This window comes from Bos taurus, chromosome 4 (assembly GCF_002263795.3).
Source record: "Bos taurus isolate L1 Dominette 01449 registration number 42190680 breed Hereford chromosome 4, ARS-UCD2.0, whole genome shotgun sequence".
In the NCBI taxonomy this organism is placed as follows: domain Eukaryota; kingdom Metazoa; phylum Chordata; class Mammalia; order Artiodactyla; family Bovidae; genus Bos; species Bos taurus.
The window spans coordinates 102,228,156-102,252,236 of record NC_037331.1 but is presented as its reverse complement, the minus strand read 5'-3'; the positions used below and the strand labels follow the sequence as shown (position 1 = coordinate 102,252,236).

At 37.3% G+C, this 24,081-nt stretch overlaps 1 protein-coding gene across 3 annotated transcripts in view; it reads right to left on the bottom strand.

Annotated features, from left to right (window-relative positions):
• The window catches only part of TRIM24 (tripartite motif containing 24), a 116,219-nt gene that overhangs the window by 33,712 nt on the left and 58,426 nt on the right, over positions 1-24,081 (bottom strand). For all 3 annotated transcript variants that reach the window (XM_002686994.5, XM_024991170.2, XM_002686995.6), the window contains exons 4-7: positions 21,406-21,538; positions 16,885-17,001; positions 13,873-13,987; positions 9,663-9,809 (exon numbers count right to left, since the gene is read on the bottom strand). In XM_002686994.5, coding sequence (XP_002687040.1) covers positions 9,663-9,809; positions 13,873-13,987; positions 16,885-17,001; positions 21,406-21,538 — 512 coding nt within the window. The remainder of the gene's footprint in view (positions 1-9,662; positions 9,810-13,872; positions 13,988-16,884; positions 17,002-21,405; positions 21,539-24,081) is intronic.

Sequence of the window (24,081 nt, the reverse complement as noted above, 5' to 3'; positions counted from 1 at the left end):
ATCCAAGTCTTTATTAGGCAAATAATTTATCAAGTTCCCAACAAATACATAAAAAATGCTCTCTGTATCACATATATGCCAACACAAAACAAGTGTTCATATGTAAGTTATAAAAAGTAGACAAACAACACAGTTTTCCTTCAAAAATGCATTAGAAGTACAATTAGTTATACTGTTGAACACAAAACAAACCTATCCTAAAGTGACAGGTTAAAGTTAGTTCACTGAATTACAGAAGTTTCACAGATGTACCAACCATATATTTGTAAAGTAAAATCACATTCTGCTTTTATTTTACTTACTCTCTCAAAGAAGGATTCAGAGTAGAGATTAGGGGGCTAATGGATTACAGAAAATACAAATGAATCTGCTCAGGACATGAAGTACAGCCTTAACCAGGCCTGCTAGTAGGATGGCTCTCCTTGCTCCTGTGCTGTGAATCTCAGTCATCACACCACCTCCCACCCTTCTCCACACTGCAGTCCTCAGTGAATGCTCAGTCATTCTCTCTCAGTCTTTGAAGAGTTCAGCTCTTGGCTCATGATCACCATCTCCAATATTATTTCTGCCATAATGCTAGATGGGCCACAGGACTGGAAAAGCTCAGTTTTTGTTCCAATCACAAAGAAAGGCAATGCCAAAGAATGTTCAAACTACCAGACAACTGTGCTCATTTCACATGCTAGCAAGGCAATGCTCAAAATCCTTCAAGCTAGACTTCAACAGTACATGAACCGAGAACTTCCAGATGTACAAGCTGCATTTAGAAAAGGCAGAGGAAACAGAGGTCAAATTGCCAACATCTGCTGGATCATAAAAAGAGCAAGGGAATTCCAAAAATAACATCTATTGCTGCTTCACTGACTCTGCTAAAGTCTTTGAACTGTGGAAAATTCTTAAGGAGATGGGAATACCAGACCACCTTACGTTTCTCCTGAGAAACCTGTATGCAGGATAAGCAGCAATAGTTCCAACCAGTCATGGAGCAACCGACTGGTTCATAATTGGGAAAGGAGTACATCAAGGCTGTATATTGTCACCCTGCTTATTTAACTTCTATGCAGAATACATCATGTGAAATGCCAGACTGAAGGAATCACAAGTTTGAATCAAGACTGCTAGGAAAAATATCAACAACCTCAGATATGCAGATAATACCACTCTAAGGGCAGAACGTGAAGAGGATCTAAAAAGCCTCTTGATGAAGGTGAAAGAGTGAAAAAGCTGGCTTAAAACTCAACATTCAAAAAACTATGATCATGGCATTTGGTCCCATTACTTCATGGCAAATAGAAGATGAAAAACTGGAAATGGTGGAAGGCTTTATTTTCTTGTCTCCAAAATCACTGCGGACAGTGACTGCAGCCACGAAATTAAAAGACACTTGCTCCTTGGAAGAAAAGCTATGACAAACCTAGATCACATATTAAAAAACAGAGACGTCACTTTGCCAACAAAGGTCCACATAGTCAAAGTTATGGTTTTTCCAGTAGTCAAGTATGGATGTGAGAATTGGACCATAAAGAAGGCTGAGCACTGAAGAACTGATACTTTTGAACAACGGTGCTGGAGAAGACTCTTGAGAGTCACTTAGACTGCAAGAAGATTAAAACCAGTCAATCCTAAAGGAAATCAACCCTGAATATTCATTGGAAGGACTGATGCTGAAGCTCCAATACTTTGGCCACCTGAAATGAAGAGCCAACTCATTGGAACAGACCCTGATGCTGGGAAAGACTGAGGGCAGGAAGAGAAGGGGGCAACAGAGGATGAGATACTTGCATGGTATCACGATCAATGGACAAGAGTTAGAGCAAACTGTGAGAGAGAGTGAAGGTCACAGAAACCTGGTGTGCTGCAGTCCATGGGGTCACAAATAGTCAGACATGACCTAGCAACTGAACAACAAATTCTGGATGATTTTAATATACAATTAGATGACCTTTCTTTCCAGATTGTTCCCTCTAGTGCCCAGATCCCAATAATCCTACAAACCCTAAAGGTCCTATGAACTTTTGCTCTTTAAAATTTTTCCTGTCCTTTGACTTTATGTTACTTTCCAATCTTACAATATCCCTCTGAAGTGAAGTGTTAGTCGCTCAGTCATGTCCAACACTATCCATCAATTTCTCCTTATCCAGCTTAAATCCCAGGAGTAATCCTCATAATCATTTCCTTGCATATATCCTCAACACCTTTCTCTCACATGTCAAATTACACACACTTCTTTCTCCTCAATCTTTCTCTGAAACAACGACCAATAAACAACACTGGTTAAATCTTTTCTAATGACTGTAATTGGACTGGTAAAGGGACTGATCAGACTTCAAAAACACAGCCTATTTACTAAGGTTGACAGGCTATCATATGACATTCCTCTGATCCTTCATGTCCGTACTCTCCTAAAGGACTATTTCAAATGACTCTTACCAAACCTCCAGCATCTTAAAAAAAAAAACAGGAACGATCAGAGACCTTCCACAAACTTCCACCACCTACCAGTACTGGTGGTCCCTCCTATCACAGTGGATTAACGGGCCAGGCTTCCAGCTAAAGCGAATCACGGACTCATGCAAGTGCAAGTGTTAGTTGCTCATTCATGTCCAACTCTCTGCAACCCCATGGACTACAGCCCACCAGGCTCCTCTGTCTGTGGAATTTCCCAGGCAAGAAAACTGGAGTGGGTCGCCATTTCCTTCTCCAGGGGGTTTCCGGCCCAGGGATCAAACCTGGGTTTCCTACATTGCAGGCAGGCAGATTCATTACCATCTGAGCCACCAGGGAAGCCATTACACTTGCGCAATAGGGCCCAACACCCTTGCCGATTCAAAGACACTACTCAGCAATTTTCTCCCCTCAGGCTTTCAGTAGCTTTTCACACAGGTGATCACTTGGCCCTCATGGAAGTAAATCATTTTCTTCATTTGGCTTCTAGCAAACTACAGTCTCATGGTTTTCCCCTTATTTCACCGGCTGCTACTTTTTAAGGTCACTGAGTATAGGTGTGAGTCCCAGTGTCACATCTCAGTCTCCCGTGTTGGTTCCTCCTCCTCTCCCACACCAGGGGGTCTTGCAACTGCTCTCTCTTCTCCTACACCCACATACTTTTAGAGATCTCATCCACTCTCATCATTTATACAACTCAAATTTGTATCTCAGTACTTACTCTTCCTACTGCATGTTCATTCACTGTGCTCCTCTTAGGCCTCCTTGTCCATGTCACAAGTAACTCCCATCTCAGTCTCTCACTTGCCGTCTTTACCTGTTCTCTACCTGAATATTCTCTGCGAGTATGTGCCTGGCTTGCTTTGTCACCTTCTTCAGGTGTTTGCTCAAATATCACCTTCTTTAGGTAGAATTCCCTACCTGAAACCACAATCCTACCCCAATGCGCCCAGATTCTTCCCTTAATTTACTGTTTTCCCTACAGCACTCAACATCATGCAATGGTCTATATATTTTACTTGTTTTGGTACTGTCTATCTCTCTTTACTAAAATGCAGCTTTTTAAGGGCAGATATTTTGCTTTGTTTTCTGTTCCCTTAGTATTTAGAATACTGCCTTAAAAATAAAACAGGCATTCAATAAATGTTGAATAGCTATACTAAATTCTGAGTAAAAAAACATTTATTCTGGGACAATGTAGAGTACATGGCACAGTGTCTGGCAAACAGCACTTAACACAACGCTCTTTTCCCTAAGTTTTTCTTGCTTCCTTAATTCTTTGCATCTTAGCAATTCTCACTATAGAAGATTCTCAATAAGATGCTAATCAAAAGAATGATGCCCCCAATTTTTCCTTTATAAAGTCCTTATGTTTTATCATTTTCTAAAATTGAATAATTTATTTTGAAGTAATTTTAAAATTGGAGAAAAGTAAAAATAACTCTTCACTCAGATTTCCCAACTGTTAATAAGCACATTTATTTCAGGGCTCACTCAGGGGTTCCTGTGCACAGACACTGCTATTACCAGTCTTTTTACAAACCTTCTGAGAGCAAGCTGAAGACATCAGGTTCTGTCTCCTCTAAACACTCCAGTGTCTATATTCTAAATCAAAGATCCTCTAGCATAAGCAACAAAGTACAAATTCAGAAAGCAACTCTGTTGCAACACGACCACTCAACCCAGAGACTTCATTCTAATGCCAACTGTTTCCACAGTGACTCTTTCCAGGATGCTCACTAGGAATATAGGTTGTATTCAGTTGCCATGTCTCTTCAGTCTTTCCCTGACATGTATGTCTTTGATGATTTCAGGCTTTACACTCAGTAGGATGACTTTCAACCTGGGTTTGAGTGTATTTCCTCCAGTATAGGTAAAGTATTCTTGTCAGGAAAGCCACACAAGTGATAATGTGCACTTCTCAGGGCATCATATTTAGAAGCTCAGGCAGGATATAAACTGTCCAACCATTGCTGATACTAATCTTCATCACCTAGTCATTCTGCTGCCCAGTTTCTCTATTGTAAATTCACCACTCTGTTTATAACTGATCAATATTTGCAGAGAGGTATTTTAGGGTTATACTAAAACCCTATTCCTCACCAATGCTCTAATTCACTACGTTAGTACCCAGCGATAACTCCTTTTGAATTTCCTCTAAGACAGTAAGTGGATGGCTCAGCTAGTAAAGAATCTGCCTGCAATGAGGGAGACCAAGGTTCAACCCCTAAGTTGGGAAGCTAGCCTGGAGAAGGGAGTGGTAATCCACTCCAATATTCTTGCCTGGGAAATCCCAAGGATAGGCAGAGGAGCCTGGCGGGCTACAGTCCATGGCGTCAAAGAGCTGGACACAACTAAGCAGCCAACGCTTTCACTAAGACAGTGACCAAATGTGCTTCTTTATTTTCACTATTCTTTCTCTACTTATTTATATTCTCACCATAAATTCTTCCCTTGTCATTTGCCTATTTTTCTTATCATGGGCTCATTTATTCCTACTTAATCCAATGTGTTGTAACTCACTGTTTATTTAGCTTCAGCCTCAAATTTGTGGGTGTGCCCAAGGTGACCCACTTAGGCTGGATCCTGGTCTTTTTGACAAGTCTTCCTCATTTCATCAGTTCAAGATGTTCTGGGTACAACTTGCACTTTCCCTCATTTTGTTTGATATTTAGAAACCCACATCTGAAGGACAGTGGGTTCATTGCTACTGAGTATAGCAAACATACATACATACACATACATACTTATACATCTATAATTACTTCCAGATCTGTGTATATGCATAAAACTCTGTTGTTCAGTCACTCAGTTGAGTCTGACTCTTTGTGACCCCATTGATTGCAGCATGCTGGGCTTCACTGTCCTTCACCATCTGCCAGAGCTTGTTCAAACTCACAGCCATTCAGTCACTGATGCTATCCAACCATCTCATCCTCTGTCGTCCCCTTCTCCTCCTGCCTTCAGTCTTTCCCAGCATCAGAGTCTTTTCTAATGAGTCAGATCTTCACATCAGGTGGCCAAAGTACTGGAGTTTCAGCTTCAGCCTCAGTCTTTCCAATGAATATTCAAGGTTGATTTCCTTTAGAATTGACTGGTTTCATCTTCTTGCAGTCCAAGGAACTCTGAAGAGTCTTTTCCAACATCACAGTTCAAAAGCTTCAATCCTTTGGCACTCAGTCTTCTTTATGGTCCAACTCCCACATCCATACATGACTACTGGAAAAACCATAGCTTTGACTATAAGGACCTTTACTAAACTGAGTTCATAATTATACCTCTATCTTAGGGATCTTTATAGCTTTATTCTTTTTTCTACATTTCTAAGTATCTTCTCTAGTAGGAAAAAGCAAACAAACAAACCAAAACTTGGCTGCCATTGCCCTCAATATATTTACTTACTTGCTCAGTCCATTTACTGATACTCTGTTGCTTAATGTAACCAAAATCCAAATGACACTCTGCTTACTACCTCTGTGTTCCCCACTCACCACTTGATGCCTTTGGCTAGGGCTGCCTCTATGTGGTCCCCCAACCCTCTTCACTACCCTGTGTCCTCATAGTCACCACGCTAAAGGCTCCATGCCAGGAAGTAGAGTTGATCATTCTTATTTTAACAATCCTTTTTGGCATACTACAGTACTTTAGCACTTCAAATATATGAGTTTTAGTTTGGAACTTGAAAAATAAAGCTTTTTTGCCCCCCCAAATTAAGTCAGAAACGTAAGCACTTCCTTAGATGGTAATCAGCTTTAATTAGAGGAACTATGAGGCAGATCACTTGGAAACACTATATTTTTCCTTTGAGGTACTATGCTGTAAATTCCTTCTTTTGCTGATGAGAAACTAGAAGACATGGAATTTATTTTTAACTCAGATAACTAGTACCTATTTGCTAATTAAGTTGTGGCATGGTCTAAAAGTAATACTAAATTTGGCCAAACTCTGTTCTTTATCTTAAATAACAATTTCTGCTGTATTTTACTGACATTCAATGTAAATATATAAAACCTCTTGTCAAATTATATTACCCATCTCGAATATAAACCATTACACTTATTGAACCCCTTGATGCACGTTTGAGATAATTCTGAGGAGTCATAAACCTTGACTAGTGTAAAAGATAAATAATGGGTCATTAAATGTATTTGTTGATGTCTTCAGATGTATCTGAACCTAAGTAAACTCAGGTTTCACACTGAAAACTTAGCTACTGTTCAAAAAGCAAAAGACAAAATTAAAAAAAATATGAAAGATGTCAGAATAGCTTTTGAGATGGCAATACTGTATACTGCCTTTCTACTGAAGTTAAAATAAAGAAATTTAGTATTTGAGTTTCTAATCCTGTAAAATATAACAAAGTTTTATATATATTTATTTATAGCTTCTGACAGTTGATATTATCTAATACCTTATTTATTTACTATCAATCTTTCACTGAACTCCTATATATCAAGCACTGGGTAACATAAAATTTCTACCCTTAAAGAAGTAAAAAGTCAGACTTCTCTGGTGGTCCAGTGGATAAAAATCTGCCTGCCAATGCGGCGGACATGGGTTTGATCCCTGGTCCAGAAAGATCCCAAATGCCATGGAGCAACTAAGCCTGTGTGCCACACTACTGAAGCCTGCGTGCCTGGAGAAGCCCACACACTGCAACAAAGAAGAGCCCCTGCTCACTGCATCTAGAGCAAGCCCAGAGCACTGGAAACCCAGTGCAATCTAAAAAAAGGGAAAACAATCGAATTCAAAGAAAAATATGCAAATGTAACAACAGTAGATAAAAATAAGTAACAGTATGATGGATATATGCATAAGGGCTTTGTAAACACAGGGAAGGTTAATCCAACCCATTGTTGATCATGGAAGGCTGCCAAAAGGAATGGAAGACAAATCTAAACTAAACCCGGTAGGCTCTAAAAAGAAACAGCATCCTGAGGAAGGGTAACAGTAATCCAGGGAAAGAACATGATCTATTCTGAGCACTGAGGACTAAAAGTAAGGAACTGCAATGAGATATTCAAGAAACATAAAGAAGGTCTTTGAAGGTTAATTATATGGGCGGACAAGGGAAAGGGAGTAAAAAAGCTTGTGGAATCTCCTTTTACTATGTATATACTCTAACTACTTTACTACTTATATACTCTAACAGTTTCTTAGACACTAGTATTACAAAAATACCTATTGCTAGTACACTCTCTTGGTCTCTTCTGTCAGTATTTCTTACCTTTCTTCTAAATAATGTTAGGATAAACTGAATGTTTAACAGATGAGAGAAGAACCCTAGGGAAATACTGTGAAAATGTTTTCAAATATATTTAAAACTGGACTTCTGAAAGGATTCTCCTATTCCAATGGGTTTGGCCTTTTACTGAGTATAACTCCTATTGCAAAAAAAAAAAAAAGAACTAAGAATCTCAAGCTAAGCTTGAAATTTCAGGCCAGTAAGACATTTCTTTTTAATGTTTAAGCATATAAAAGACATTATTTAAAAAATAACCTGGGCGGGGGGGGGGAGTAACCTGAGAAAACATGTCTATATTTACGAAGCATGGAAGCTCTAAAGGACAGAGTTGCATAATATAGTGACTTTCAAATTTTCTTAGGATAAAAATCCTTCTAAATGTTTACAAGTAATCACAAGCTTTAGCTCTACATTCATCACAGGTAAATTATTTTACTAGCTGTATCTGCTGCCAGTGATGCAGCAAGGCCCACCACAATTCAGTGAGTCAGGAAGCTGGTAATACTGGTTCCTTATGTTTCCTTGTGTCTATTTTCTCTTGTGTATAATACAGAAAACTGTTTCCCTCTCTATTTCAAGAGCTCATTGTGCAGATTAAGTAATCCTATCCTCTAACTTTACTGTTTTATTATAATCACAAACAAAATCATAGAATAAAATTAGAGAAACATTATTAAACTGATAAGGAGACTATCTGTGCAAATATGTTTTCTTATGTACAAATAAAAATATTCATTATGGGTCTAGTAGAGAAGAGGACAATTCTCTCACTTTCTCCTTTATCTGTGTTTTGTTTGACTTATAGGAAAATATAAGTAACAGAAAAAGTATGAACTGTATAAAAGCTGTTTTTCATTAGACTAATGAAGCGGTAAAAAAAGAAAAAGAAAAAACAGCTCAAGATTGAGAGAACATATCATTGATAATTATAAAAGAAAAAAATCTTAAGAGTTGAATATAATTCATGATTAGAAACAGTTTTAGAAATAGTTAAAATCAGTTTTCTAGTAAGTCACTCAATATTTGAACCTAGTTTACACAAGTTTATCCTGAAATGCATTTCCTTATTTCAATATAGTCATACAAAATTTCTTCCACAAAACAGAGTAGGTGAACAGAAAACAGATTTGGATGTCATAATTTTATTTCAAAATATAAATCTCTGTGGAATCTTTAAAATGAGTAGAGCAGGAGTTTTTAAGAATGCTTATATAGTGTGACTCCCACGGCTAAATGTCTTCTACGTCCTTGCTACTAAAGATGTGGTCTACAGACCAGCAGCATTAGCATCACCTGGGAGCTTGTTAGAACTACAGATCACATCTACTGGACCAGAATCTTCAGGTAATTAGTATGCAGTAAACACATTTTCAGTAGCAAGGTTCTAGACTATTCTGAAAATAGTTGGACAAATGACAGCCACTTTTCTGTAGCAATGGGGTTGAAATATCCAGCACCACACATCACTGACAGGGTAAACAATGTAGTGTTGACAAGAGGAACAAAGCCTCTGGGTTCGGATGTCCAAGTTAGAATTTTGAGTGGTCTTATGCGTGTTAATTCGTGCTTTGGTTTCATCACTCATACAATGGGGGTGGATAGGTACACCCATCTCATAAAAATGATGTAAATGTTTAAATAAAATATTTCATGAAGTGCTTAGAATTAAGTGCCTGGCACACTACAGGTTATCAGGAAATGTTTACCATTATCATTATTGTTAGTATTAAGTTCAGTTGTCACTAAGGGAAATTTGGAAAAGAACAAAACTGAAGTGACAGTGGCAGAATGAATTGAAGATGCACTTAAATCATGGGAGTTTAAAGATTTTTTAAAAGCAAAATATTTTGATTGATAAAAATTAGAAAAAGGTAAAAAGCATTTAAGTATAGATTAACGAACATTTCTAAATTTTGAGCATTCTAGTAACTCCACTGTATCTCTCTATATTAAACCACACAGTTGATCTTACCAGTCGCTTGCTATAAAGTAATGCTGTGCTGCTGCCACTGGAAACTGCCCATTTAGAAAAATGCATGACATGTTCCAACTGTTTAGAAAGTCCAGCCACTTCCTGCTGTTGTTGCATAAGTTTCATTCGATGATCTTTTGCAAGACTCTGAAAAAAAGTTTCAAAATTAGGTCTGCATGTAACACATTTTACTTCCTGATGTTCAAGCTGGTTTTAGAAAAGGCAGAGGAACCAGAGATCAAATTGCCAACATCCGCTGGATCATGGAAAAAGCAAGAGAGTTCCAGAAAAGTATCTATTTCTGCTTTACTGACTATGCCAAAGCCTTTGACTGTGTGGATCACAATAAACTGTGGAAAATTCTTCAAGAGATGGGAATACCAGACCACCTGACCTGCCTCTTGAGAAATATGTATGCAGGTCAGGAGGCAACAGTTAGAACTGGACATGGAACAACAGACTGGTTCCAAATAGGAAAAGGAGTATGTCAAGGCTGTATATTGTCACCCCGCTTATTTAGCTTATATGCAGAGTACATCATGAGAAACACTGGACTGGAAGAAGCACAAGCTGGAATCAAGATTGCCGGGAGAAATATCAATAACCTCAGATATGCACATGACACCACCCTTATGGCAGAAAGTGCAGAGGAATTAAAAAGCCTCTTGATGAAAGTGAAAGTGGAGAGTGAAAAAATTGGCTTAAAGCTCAACATTCAGAAAACGAAGATCATGGCATCTGGTCCCATCACTTCATGGGAAATAGATGGGGAAACAGTGGAAACAGTGTCAGGCTTTATTTTTTTGGGCTCCAAAATCACTGCAGATGGTGACTGCAGCCGTGAAATTAAAATACGCTTACTCCTTGGAAGGAAAGTTATAACCAACCTAGATAGCATATTCAAAAGCAGAGACATTACTTTGCCAACAAAGGTCCGTCTAGTCAAGGCTATGGTTTTTCCAGTGGTCATGTATGGATGTGAGAGTTGGACTGTGAAGAAGGCTGAGCGCCGAAGAATTGATGCCTTTGAACTGTGGTGTTGGAGAAGACTCTTGAGAGTCCCTTGGACTGCAAGGAGATCCAACGAGTCCATTCTGAAGGAGATCAGCCCTGGGATTTCTTTGGAAGGAATGATGCTAAAGCTGAAACTCCAGTACTTTGGCCACCTCATGCGAAGAGTTGACTCATTGGAAAAGACTCTGATGCTGGGAGGGATTGGGGGCAGGAGGGGAAGGGGACAACAGAGGATGAGATGGCTGGATGGCATCACTGACTCGATGGACGTGAGTCTGAGTGAACTCAGGGAGCTGGTGATGGACAGGGAGGCCTGGTGTGCTGTGATTCATGGGGTCGCAAAGAGTTGGACACGACTGAGCGACTGAACACATTTTAATGGTCATTTTCAGATTACCAAATTAAAATAACCACCACCTCTAAGAACCAGGTGACAGTAACTTATCACTTATCCCTAGGTACAAAAGATCACTTTCATTGAAGTAAAAATCATGTCTCCAGTGTCAGAGTCAGCCCCCTGATGCTACCTCATCTGTGCTGCCCAAGGTCTTGGGCTGGGTTTTACATATTCTGGGATTTAGGTTTCTGTTCATCCATCTTCCAGTATCCATAAAGGTACAAAACCATGGATTAGCTATCTTTGTGACCGTATGGACTACAGCCCACCAGGCTCCTCTGCCATGGGATTCTCCAGGCAGGAATACTGGAGTTGGGCTACTATGCCCTCCTCCAGGTGATGGCCTTGACTCAGGGATCAAACCCATGTCTCTTATGTCTCCTGCATTGGCAGGCGGGTTCTTTACCTCTAGCGCCACCTGGGAAGCCCTTTAACAAAGCAAGTGACTATTAAATTCAATACTAAAAAATAAAATAGGTGTACCACCCAGCAATCGAGTAAAGCTACCAGATCACATGATTTACTCAAAGACATGATTTCTCCTTTCAGGCACTCTTATCCTGATTGCAGCTACTTTGTGCCAAGTCATGCCACATGGTAGACAACATTTATGCTTTGTATGTAGTAAGGAAAAAAAGGGGGAAGCATATAATTTTTGTCTATTGAAAACTGCCATGAACCAACTGATACAGTGACTAATGGAACGAATGCACTCTCAGAAAAGTCACAGAAAAGCAGACTACAGAATTTCTCCAAGGGAAGTACATAAGCAAGAACATAGGTCAGTCCAGAGTAGAAGAAAACCCCACTAAATGTGGGCTATTTTAAAGGTCTCTATCCCCAAGGTCTCCTTTACCTGGTACAGAAAGGAGGAGAAAACAGGACCTTCCACTGGCTCTAAGAAATGTTAAGTAAAATTGCTATACTCCAATATGGAATTATATTCTCAATAGAAAAAGTGAACCTACATCTTGGCCCTAGTTGGTTTCAAATTTGGAAAATACATACATGCTAAACTGAATTAAGAGGCTTCCCTGGTGGCTCAGATGGTAAAGAATTTGCCTGCAATGTGGAGGACCTGGGTTTGATCCCTGGGTCAGGAAGATCCCCTGGAGAAGGAAATGGCAACCCACTCCAGTATTCTTGCCTGGAAAATTCCATGGATGGAGGAGCCTGGTGGGCTACACAGTCCATAGGGTTGCAGAGAGTTAGACACAACTGAGTGACTCCAAACTGAATTAAGTCACTGCAGTGACTATTGATGGCTTTGTTGTGTCTAATCTTAAGTTCAGAGATGATTTGCTAGGCTCTTTCTGACCACACAAAACCCAGTGTTTCTTTGGAGACATTCTAGAAAGAATAGAAATTCTGTTGACTTTTAGAGATGTTGCAAATTGAGAATCAGAAGCCCAAATGTCTTTGTTTTCTATAGTAATAACTATTTGGCTGAATTTTTCAAGTTATTAGAAAACACTGATTACATTAATTTGCCTTAGAGGAGGATCCTATGAAGCAGGAGAAAGGGTATGAAGACTGACAAGAATACTTAAAAGTGGTTGTAAAAATTATAAGTCAACATATAAAGTTGATTTAAAATAATACTGATGACCAGGTTCACTTTTAGAGATTTGAAGATGTGGTCATCTTGTGTTCTTTCCTGGATTTTTAAAAAAACAAGCAACCCTGATTTACAGTGAAATTTGAAAACAGCTATGTCAATATGTGCACTATTCACTCTGAGAAAGCAAATCGATGTGACATCTGATTTTAAGTAGAGCTCTGACATCTTTTAAAATAGTTTAAATGCTTCTAGCTAAACAAACCAACAACCCCCCAATGCACCCTAGAACCTTGAAAAGACAGTTACTACAAATGGGGTTTGATTCCTCCCAGCTAGAAAACTTTTTCACTACGTATTTGTTTCTAAAAGGAGAGAGAATCATTTTGGTCTCAGCTTCCCGTATGTTTGAAAAACCACGGGAATGATCATGCTTTTCCAAGAGGAAGAGATCTTGCTGACAAAGACCTTATAATTTTGTCAACTATAGATAAAGAGGTTGAACTAACTTATTTCTATGAGCTTTCTTCCCCTTAAATCTTCAAACATTAGAATTCTTTTATTCTCAATTTGCTTCTCTACTCTTAAATTCCTTTTGTACCAATATATTAAAAGAATACCAAAATATCATGCAATTATTATTACATTAAGATACCATGTAGAAGTTGTAGCTTCATATTATTTGAGTCAAACATTAACTCTGGATCTTGACCTTTTATGTGTGTAAAAAAGCTGATTAAGACAGTAATATTTTTCTTACCTGCAGTGAGAAAAAACTATCCTAAGTGCCTTGAGCATCGCTCCCTGAGTATTGCTTTCACAATTAAGACCGTTAAGGGGAGGAGACACATCCTTTTATCTAATTTCTCCTAAGGTTAAATGTATATATTTGAGATTTAAATATAGCTTAGGGTAACTTACTGAAAAAGTCTGCTGCACTGCTTTGGGGACCCAAAGCTGTCAGTTCAATGAATCTCTAAAACAGTTCAACTTGTTTTAACATTTACTAAGCTCCTCCTTCAAGCAAAGCATTATGCTTTGTGCTCTGAAGTAAACAAGAAGGATTAAGACATTCCTAGTGTATTTAAGTCATAAATTGTCAGCTACAAGGTAGAGCCTAAAATATTACTGAATCATAAATGAAAACAATTATATGAAAAAGGCTGTGATTCCAAATTCACAAATACATAAGAAAACACTTAACATAATCACCACATTCTGTCCCATTAACAGTAACTTACCTCAAGCTGATGCAGTAAAGCTTTACCTTTTTTATTTATTTCTACCATCAATGTAAATATGGCAACTTTTATATCCTGTTCCACCTGCTTCTGATTCTGATTTACTTCAATTATCCTGAAAATTAAACAAAAGGCGAAAATCTAAAATCTAAGGCATTGATTTTTTAATGTCTAAATTAGACCAGGAAGTTTTCAGCTCTTAAAAGCTTGCCTATTCCTAAGGGTCCTTCAGTTTAAATTGACTTTCTTAAAGATGAGAGAGCAAAAATATAATTCTTCCAAAAGACAGTCACTTTAGTTCAATCTTAAAAATGTATTAAACTATAAAAGAATGAACACATTTTAAGGAAATAATATTCAGAAAAATTATGATGACACCTAGAAAAATTCTCAGCCTATAAGGATGGACAAAAAAAGAATGACTTATAAACAAGATAAGGAAAATCATGACTCTGAGTTTTACTGTATTCACTGCAACTAAGAAGTAGAAAACCTTAAATGTGTCATAATTATCTTAGTCATCTGAACTGCTGCCCATTCATTATATCTGAATAAAAACCAAAAGATGATAATAATAGTTAACTACTTTTAATAACCCATTTGTCTTGAAATAAGCAGCCAAATAACTACTTTATGTCTTTACAAACCACAATATATATTTTTTCCTTTGATCAGAGAAAATGTTTTCTTGGAGATCAAGATGGATGAGAAAAAAAATACACAGTATCAAACCAGAATACCTTATAGAAGCAGATAAAAATGAGGCATCCACCATCAAACATTATGAGGTAAATAAAAGGCTTCGTTTCTTCTGTCTGCTTCTCCCATAGTTATCTTCCAAAACTTAAGATCAAAGGGGCAGGGATTTTATTCTCTGTTGGAAATTCTTTTTTTTTTTTTTTTTTAATTATAGCTGATTTACAACATTGTATCAGTTTCAGGTGCATGGTAAAGGGATTCAGTTATGCATACATATATATATTATTATTATCATCCAGATTAGTTTCCCTTATACATTATTACAAAATACTGAGTATAAGTTCCCTGGGCTATTTATTCCCTGCCATGTTGGCTATTTATTCCCTGCCATGTTGGAAATTCTTCAAGATAATTATTGAACATCAACATTGGCTGTCGGATCAAGGAAGTAAACAACCTCAAAAAATAAACAAAAATCTCATGATGGTAGAACAGAATGAAAAAAGGGACAAGTAATGCCATGTTTGCACATGAATAAAAATGAATTAATAGTGAAGTCAGTCCAGTAAATTTAACCTTTTTATAATCAGGTAGGCTATAAAGATATTAATAATTAGCAGCTAATTCAAAGATTTTAAATTCTTACCATTCAAAAAATAAAATCCTTCCATATCATAATGTATTATTTTTTAAAAATAGCATAAACAACTTTTTAAAAAAGTAAAACAAATTTGGAAAATTCACACTATCTGATTTTAAGATTTACTATAAAAATCTTTATAGTATAAAGATTTACTATATTTACTATAAAAAGCTCTAGTCATGAAGCAAGTGTGGTATTAGCAAGAAAGAAAATGGAATGAAATGGAAAGTCCAAAATAATCTCATACATATATGGCCAAATGATTTTCTACCAAGGTGCCAACACAGTTTAACAGCAACAGGATAGTCTTTTTAACAACTGGAACAAGTGTTGGAATAAATGTATATCTTTTTTTTTTTTTTAAAGTAAACTTTGGCTCAGAACTCATACCATATACACAGTGAAAGAAAAAAATCAAAAGGGTGAATTTCATCAAGGGTGGATAGTTTATATAAAATTAGTTATTTTACAATTGCTACTCTTTGTCATTAGATGGGAAAAACTATCCTTATCATTCCATAAATATTCATTACATATTTTCCATTATTCAAATGCAAAAATTTTAAAACCCACCAGTTATGTCAATTTTGCCAAATACAGTACTTGATTGGAATATGGCAAAGAAAACAGTATTTGGTCAACTACAGTTTTTATATGAAAGAGAAAAGTAAAATGAAATGAGAGCTGATAACTTTTATTATCACAATGTATAATAATAAATAGATATAATAACACTACCAGGTTATCAAGAAAAGGTTAAATCATACTTAAAATCTCCTTTAAGAAAACCAGGTAAACCAAGGAATTTCTTGGAAAAAAGTACAAATGCCCCATCCTAGCCATGTTGCAAAATGATCAGAGTAACAGATTGTGACAACTGATCTTAAGGAAGATGAACTACAAGAGGCTGATATATCTTTTCCCTGTGAACAGCACTGAAAACTGCTGCAAGGCCTCTCTTATTCAGGCTCTCTCTTTCTTGATCTATTTAAGCAGTGACATGTTACTTCTGTGTGCACAACAACAAAGGAAAGGAGACATGGAGATTCACAGGTATTGTAAAATGTCAGTGTGGGTCCCAAATGGGATAAAAAGGGGTACCAGGCAAATTCCCTCTTCCCCACAGAGGTCAGTGGTTTGCTCCCCCAGTCACTGAACTGTAAGACATGGACAGCTGATGATTTGATCCCTTGGAGGACAAAAGTATAACAGGTAATATGTAGAAACTGTTTTAAGTATTCTACTTGTTAAAGAGTAAAAGGTATGTGAAACAGTTTAACAAGCCCTGTCTCCTGATGTTCTATGATATGTTCTTCCTTAAAATAGCAAGTATTTATCTAATTGTTAAAATATTTTACAGTTTTTATATCCTTGTATTTCTTGGGAAATTGGAAAACAGCAAATAATTAAAAATTATTATTAATACTTACCTGATAAATGAGCGGTTAATAATAATAACAGTTTTGAAATTTCATGGCTGAGAAGAATACTCTCAAACTTTCCAGAAATTCAGTTTCTGGACAAGTCTTATCAACTCTGTTATTAGACCCATCTGACAACTCACTTGGATGTACTTCACCATGAGTTGAGCAAACTGTCTGTTCTTAAAATTAATATACTTAATACATTGTATATAAAGATGATTTAAATAATAACAAATATAAATTTACCTGTTTTGGATCTGATTTCCTGTGAATTTTATATATTTTGTTTTTTCCATCAGTTTGGTGATTAGTGTATCTATGATCACTTTCTGATTCTGAAAAGCTTCTTCTATAAATTGGTATCTGAAAAAAAAAATAAGCAAATTATTTCACACAAATATGTCTGTCTAAAATGAGGAAAAGCCCCAAACAAATAATAGAAGACTAAGATAATGGGTATGCTTAGCTGCTCAGTCGTGTCTGACTCTTTGAAACCCCATGGACTGCAGCCTGCCAGGCTCCTCTGTCCATGGGATTCTCCAGGTAAGAATAATGGAGTGGGTTTCCATTTCCTTCTCCAGAGGATCTTCCTGACCCAGGGATCGAACCTGGGTCTCCCACATTGCAGGCAGATTCTTTGCCATCTGAGCCACCAGGGAAGCCCACTTGGATAAAGGATGTAAACAATAACTTAAAAAAAAAAAAACCAAATATATCCATAGAAGGTAGCTTTTCCCTTCATTATCCCTTAAGAAGGAGGGAGTCTTTATAGATATTACTAAATTAAAGGACTATTTTGATCCAACTTTTCACTATGACTATTTCATTAATTTCTGCATTGTATCTATCATATCCTTTTTGCTACTTACTTTGGGTTTAATTTACTGTTTTTTCTAACTTGAGATAAATGTTTAATACATTTATTTTTATCCTTAACATAGAATATATGCATTTAATGATAATTTCCTCTAATTATGGCTTTAGCAGTATACCTCAAGGATAATATTTTCATTATCATTCAGATAAAAATATTTTCTAATATCTATTGGAACTTCCTTGATGCATTATTTAAATTGATTTCTAACTACTTGGGCTTCCCTCGTAACTCAGCTGGTAAAGAATCTGCCTGCAATTCAGGAGACCCTGGTTCGATTCCTGGGTCAGGAAGATCTCTTGGAGAAGGGAAAGGCCACCCACTCCAGTATTCTGGCCTGGAGAACTCTAGATTCTCTGTTTCCTTATTAAGCCTGGAATGTTTTAATTTGGAACCTTTTATCCACTCATGTTTATTATAACTACAAATATATTTAGAGATCTACCAACCTATCAAAGTATTATTAAATCCCACTTGCTCTTTGTTCCTTTTTTCTTCTTGGTCTGAGTTTAGACTAATTATTAATTTCTCCACTTCCTCTGTTATCCTGATAATCATATTGATTTTTACTACTCTTTTAGTGACTACTTTCTGCATTAGAAAATGCATATTTTGACTTATCATCTAAGATTAATTTATATTTACTACCATCTTCCTAAACAATGCTAAGGACATGAACTCCATATCCTCCTCTAATACATCTGCTGTATGATAATATAACACACACCCGACACACCAAGACATTACTGTTAAGTCAACAATTATTCTGATTTACTCATACTTATTTTAACTACTACTCTTTCCATCACTCATCACCTACTGTTTTTCTTCTTTTGTGAGTGTTTATTAGGGATATATTCTCTCAGTTTATTTTGTCTGAATATGTCTTTCTCACTAACTCTCATTTCTGAAGAATATGTTTACTGGGTATAGAATTTTAGTTTTATAGTTATTTTCTTGTTACACTTCAAAATATTACTTTATTTTTTAATTATCCTGCTGAGGAGTTATGAGGCTTCTTGAATATGAGCTCGATATCTGTGCATTACAAAGTGCTAAGCCATTATACTCTGCTCTCAAATGCTGCTTCCTTCCCATTCTCTCTCTCCTTCTTGGAGCCTAATTACACACTGTGTTACATCTTTTTGATCCATTTTACATCTTTCTGTTTATCATGCTAATTTTGATGTTTTCTTAACTTTCTTCCAGTTCATGAATTCTCATTTACTGGTATGTCAAATCAACTCTTAAACCCTTTACTGAGTTAATCAGTTATTTTAATGTTAAGTTCTAGACATTGTTCACATTGCCTTGTATCATATTGCCTAACATATTTGGTTATTTCTAATTGTATGCTGAACCCATTTTGCAAAACTCATTATTAAATAGATTTGAGGTTAGGGTGATGTCTTCTTCCAGGGAGGATTCATATTTTATTCTACCAGGTATCTTGAGGCACAAGCAGTATTATTTCAATTTAATCCAACTTTAGGTACTGGGAAGATTTGATTTTGCATTTTAGTTCTGGTAAGGAACTATTTACCAACTAGTTGATCTTTATCAGAATAGTGTTGACTTTCAGGATCCCAGTGCAAGGCAAGGAGAAGCCTTTAACCCTTGTGACCCCAGAACTCCAATTCCTGTCTTTTAGCTTTGAGAACTTATTAAAAGCACCTTTCAACCTCTAGGTAAATGCTTCAAAGGGGAAAAAAGCCTGTACCATTCTCTGTCCCCACTGCAACCCAATCCTGGTCTAGTAATTATTGTTGTTGTTTAGTCGCTAAGTTGGGACTGACTCTTTGTGACCCCATGAACAATAGCCTGCCAGGCTTCTCCTGTCCATGGGACTTCCAGGCAAGAGTACTGGAGTGCGTTAATAATTCTTTATTATCAACTCTAAAATGTCCATGGTTTCTATATTTTGTCCATGTTTTCTAGTTATTTTCACTGGTATAGTGAAAGTGAAAGTCACTTAGTCATGTCCAACTCTGAGACCCCATGGACGATGCAGTCCATGGAATTCTCCAGGCCAGATACTGCAGTGGGTAGCCTTTGCCTTCTCCAGGGGATCTTCCCAACCCAGGGATCGAACCCAGGTCTCCCAAACTGCAGGCAGATTCTTTACCTGCTGAACTACCAGGGAAGCCCCTGAGCTACACTGGTATGAGCTCACTGGTATGGTTGGTCCAAATTACCTGGTCTGGCACTACTGGAAGACTAGATTTTTTTACACCAATTGTATTTGTATCAGTGTATCATAATCTTACTGTTTAATTCAGTTGTTGCTAACTCAAATGCCAATGGAGGACAGATGTAAAAGTTACCTGTAGTAGGAACTATGATGAATTAGACAAGTATGACCATTTTAAAGAGGACTAAAGTCAATTCCAGTCAAACGCTGACATGAAAATATATGGCACCTAGGGCTACAACTGTTCACCTGACCTGCCTCTTGAGAAACCCGTATGCAGGTCAGGAAGCAACAGTTAGAACTGGACATGGAACAACAGACTGGTTCCAAATAGGAAAAGGAGTACGTCAAGGCTGTATATTGTCACCCTGCTTATTTAACTTATATGCAGAGTACATCATGAGAAACGCTGGACTGGAAGAAACACAGCTGGAATCAAGATTGCCAGGAGAAATATCAATAACCTCAGATATGCACATGACACCACCCTTATGGCAGAAAGTGAAGAAGAACTAAAAGGCCTTTTGATGAAAGTGAAAGAGGAGAGTGAAAAAGTTGGCTTAAAGCTCAACATTCAGAAAATGAAGATCACGGCATCCGGTCCCATCACTTCATGGGAAATAGATGTGGAAACAGTGTCAGACTTTATTTTTTGGGGCTCCAAAAATCACTGCAGATGGTGACTGCAGCCACGAAATTAAAAGATGCTTACTCCTTAGAAGCAAAGTTATGACCAATCTAGATAGCATATTGAAAAGCAGAGACATTACTTTGCCAGCAAAGGTCCGTCTAGTCAAGGCTATGGTTTTTCCAGTGGTCATGTATGGATGTGAGAGTTGGACTGTGAAGAAAGCTAAGTGCCGAAGAATTGATGCTTCTGAACTGTGGTGTTGGAGAAGACTCTTGAGAGTCCCTTGGACTGCAAGGAGATCCAACCAGTCCATTCTAAAGGAGATGAGCCCTGGGATTTCTTTGGAGGGAATGATGCTGAAGCTGAAACTCCAGTACTTTGGCCACCTCATGTGAAGAGCTAACTCATTGGAAAAGACTCTGATGCTGGGAGGGATTGGGGGCAGGAGGAGAAGGGGACGACAGAGGATGAGATGGCTGGATGGCATCACCGACTCAATGGACATGAGTTTGAGTAAACTCTGGGAGTTGGTGATGGACAGGGAGGCCTGGCGTGCTGCGATTCATGGGGTTGCAGAGTCGGACATGACTGAGCGACTGAACTGAACTGAATTGAGGGCTACAACAGATTCAATTTTCTTTAAAAACAGAACAGAAAACCAAAATGAAAGACCTGCTGATTTTTTATATGTAAAATCTCATCTACAATGCTGGCAACTAATTCTCTATATTTTTAAAGTGTGCAGGCCAGTTGTTTTCAACTGGGGTGATTTTCCTCCCCAGGGCATTTGGCAGTGTCTGGAGACATTTTTAATTGTCAAATTGGGAGAATGCTACTGGAATCTAGTAAATAGAGGTAAAACACCATACAATGCACCAGATAGGCCCTACAACAAAGAATCAGTTGGCTCCAAAGTCAATAACATCAAAGTTGAAAAATCCTTTAATAGGTCAACATACTGCTAGCCGAACAAAACATTTACACACTGCCATTTTGCTGTGATGCCAGCAGTTGTCTAGTCCTCCTAAAGCTATATTATAAATCTATGTATATAATCAAAGATGCAAGTACCTATGTTCTTTATGTTCTAGTAACTGGCAGTCCCGACACGTCAGTTTGTCACATGTTTCACAGTAAAGCTTCAGCTGCTCCTTCTTATGAAAAGGACAAAATACTGGTCGTTGACTGGTCACACCAACTGCCTCTGTAGAGACATGGGGGAGGGAGCAAAAAGTAGAAAATTAACATAATTAAACAGCAAATAATTATTTGAGTGTTCATTTAAATTCAAATCCACTGAGATGTAAAGGAGGTACAGCTTCATCCACATCACCGTTACCACTAGGTTTTACAGATAGTAAAATATCAAGTACTTTTTTCATTTCTGGAGGTAAAGATAAATGAACTTTTCACTTTAGAATGTTAACATTAAAATTGATTCATGAGAAAAAGAAAGTGTGTAGCTTAAAAGATGCTTTATGAAAAGTTATGACCAACCTAGACAGTATATTAAAAAGCAGACACATTACTTTGCCAACAAAGGTCTATTCAAAGCTATGGTTTTTCCAGTAGTCAAGTATGGATGTGAGAGTTGGGACTATAAAGAAAGCTGAGTGCCAAAGAATTGATGCTTTTGAACTGTGGTGTTGGAGAAGACTCTTGAGAGTCCCTTGGACTGCAAGGAGATCCAACCAGACCATTCTAAAGGAAATCAGTACTGAATATTCATTGGAAGGACTGATGCTGAAGCTGAAACTCCAATATTTTGGCCATCTGATGTTAAAAACTGACTCATTTGAAAAGACCCTGATGCTGGGAAAGATTGAAGGCAGGAGGAGAAGGGGACAACAGAGGATGAGATGGATGGATGGCATCACTGACTCAATGGACATGAGTTTGAGTAAACTCCGGGAGTTGGTGATGGACAGGGAGGCCTGGTATGCTGCAATCCGTGGGGTTGCAAAGAGTCGGACATGACTGAGCAACTAAATTGAACTGAACTGATGAAATAAAAGAAAAAAAATCTTAAGAAAATAGCCCAGATAAGTGAGTGAAACCAACTGGAATTCTCCTTATTCCAAATGTAGTTTTTTTTTTTTTTTTATGTGCGATGCAGAAAAATGTAATAAAAATGTATAAAAGAGGTGATGGAAAAATTTTATTTCCCCACTTTTGCAAAACTCCTAACAGAGGATACCCATTGACATAGAGATAATCATAAAATGCATATTATTACATTGCAGTCATCCACATAACTTCTTAATTAGTTATCTACTGTGGAGATAAGACCAGGTAATGCTTATGTTACAACATTAAATGGAAACACAGAATACAAATAAATAGAATGACTGATTAAACAATACTAAGGTAAGCTGAGTGGAATTAAAAATAAAATTAATAAACTAAAAATATGTATAGGACAATTAGATAAATTTACGGATAAACACAAAAAGGTAAACTACTGTATAGTTTATCAAAAAGAAGGGAAAACAAAATTCTAGGGGAAAAAAAAAAAAAGGAAAATAACCAGACCGAGAAAGTTAGCAATGTATTAAAAGAATTTTATTTTTAAATTTTATTTTTTTATTTTATTTTTTAACTTTACAATATTGTATTGGTTTTGCCATATATCAACATGAATCCTCCACAGGTATACACGTGTTCCCCATCCTGAACCCTCCTCCCTCCCTGTACCATCCCTCTGGGTCATCCCAGTGCACCAGCCCCAAGCATCCAGTATCGTGCATCAAACCTGGACTGGCAACTCATTTCATATATGATATTATGTATGTTTCAATGCCATTCTCCCAAATCATCCCACCCTCTCCATCTCCCACAGAGTCCAAAAGATTGTTCTATACATCATTGTCTCTTTTGCTGTCTCGTATACAGGGTTATTGTTACCATCTCGTTAGTATACTGTATTGGTGTTTTTCTTTCTGGTTTACTTCACTCTGTATAATAGGCTCCAGTTTCATCCACCTCATTAGAACTGATTCAAATGTATTCTTTTTAATGGCTGAGTAATACTCCATTGTGTATATGTACCACAGCTTTCTTATCCATTCATCTGCTGATGGACATCTAGGTTGCTTCCATGTCCTGGCTATTATAAACAGTGCTGCGATGAACATTGGGGTACATGTGTCTCTTTCAATTCTGATTTCCTCATCGTGTATGCACAACAGTGGGATTGCTGGGTCATATGGCAGTTCTATTTCCAGTTTTTTAAGGAATCTCCACACTCTTCTCCATAGTGGCTGTACTAGTTTGCATTCTCACCAACAGTGTAAGAGGGTTCCCTTTTCTCCACACCCTCTCCAGCATTTATTGCTTGTAGACTTTTGGATAGCAGCCATTCTGACTGGTGTGAAATGGTACCTCATAGTGGTTTTGATTTGCATTTCTCTGATAATGAGTGATGTTGAGCATCTTTTCATGTGTTTGTTAGCCATCTGTATGTCTTCTTTAGAGAAATGTCTATTTAGTTCTTTAGCCCATTTTTTGATTGGGTCATTTATTTTTCTGGAATTGAGCTGTAGGAGTTGCCTGTATATTTTTGAGATTAGTTGTTTGTCAGTTGCTTCATTTGCTATTATTTTCTCCCATTTTGAAGGCTGTCTTTTCATCTTGCTTATAGTTTCCTTTGTTGTGCAGAAGCTTTTACGTTTAATTAGGTCCCATTGTTTATTTTTGCTTTTACTTCCAATATTCTGGGAGGTGGGTCATAGAAGATTCTGCTGTGAT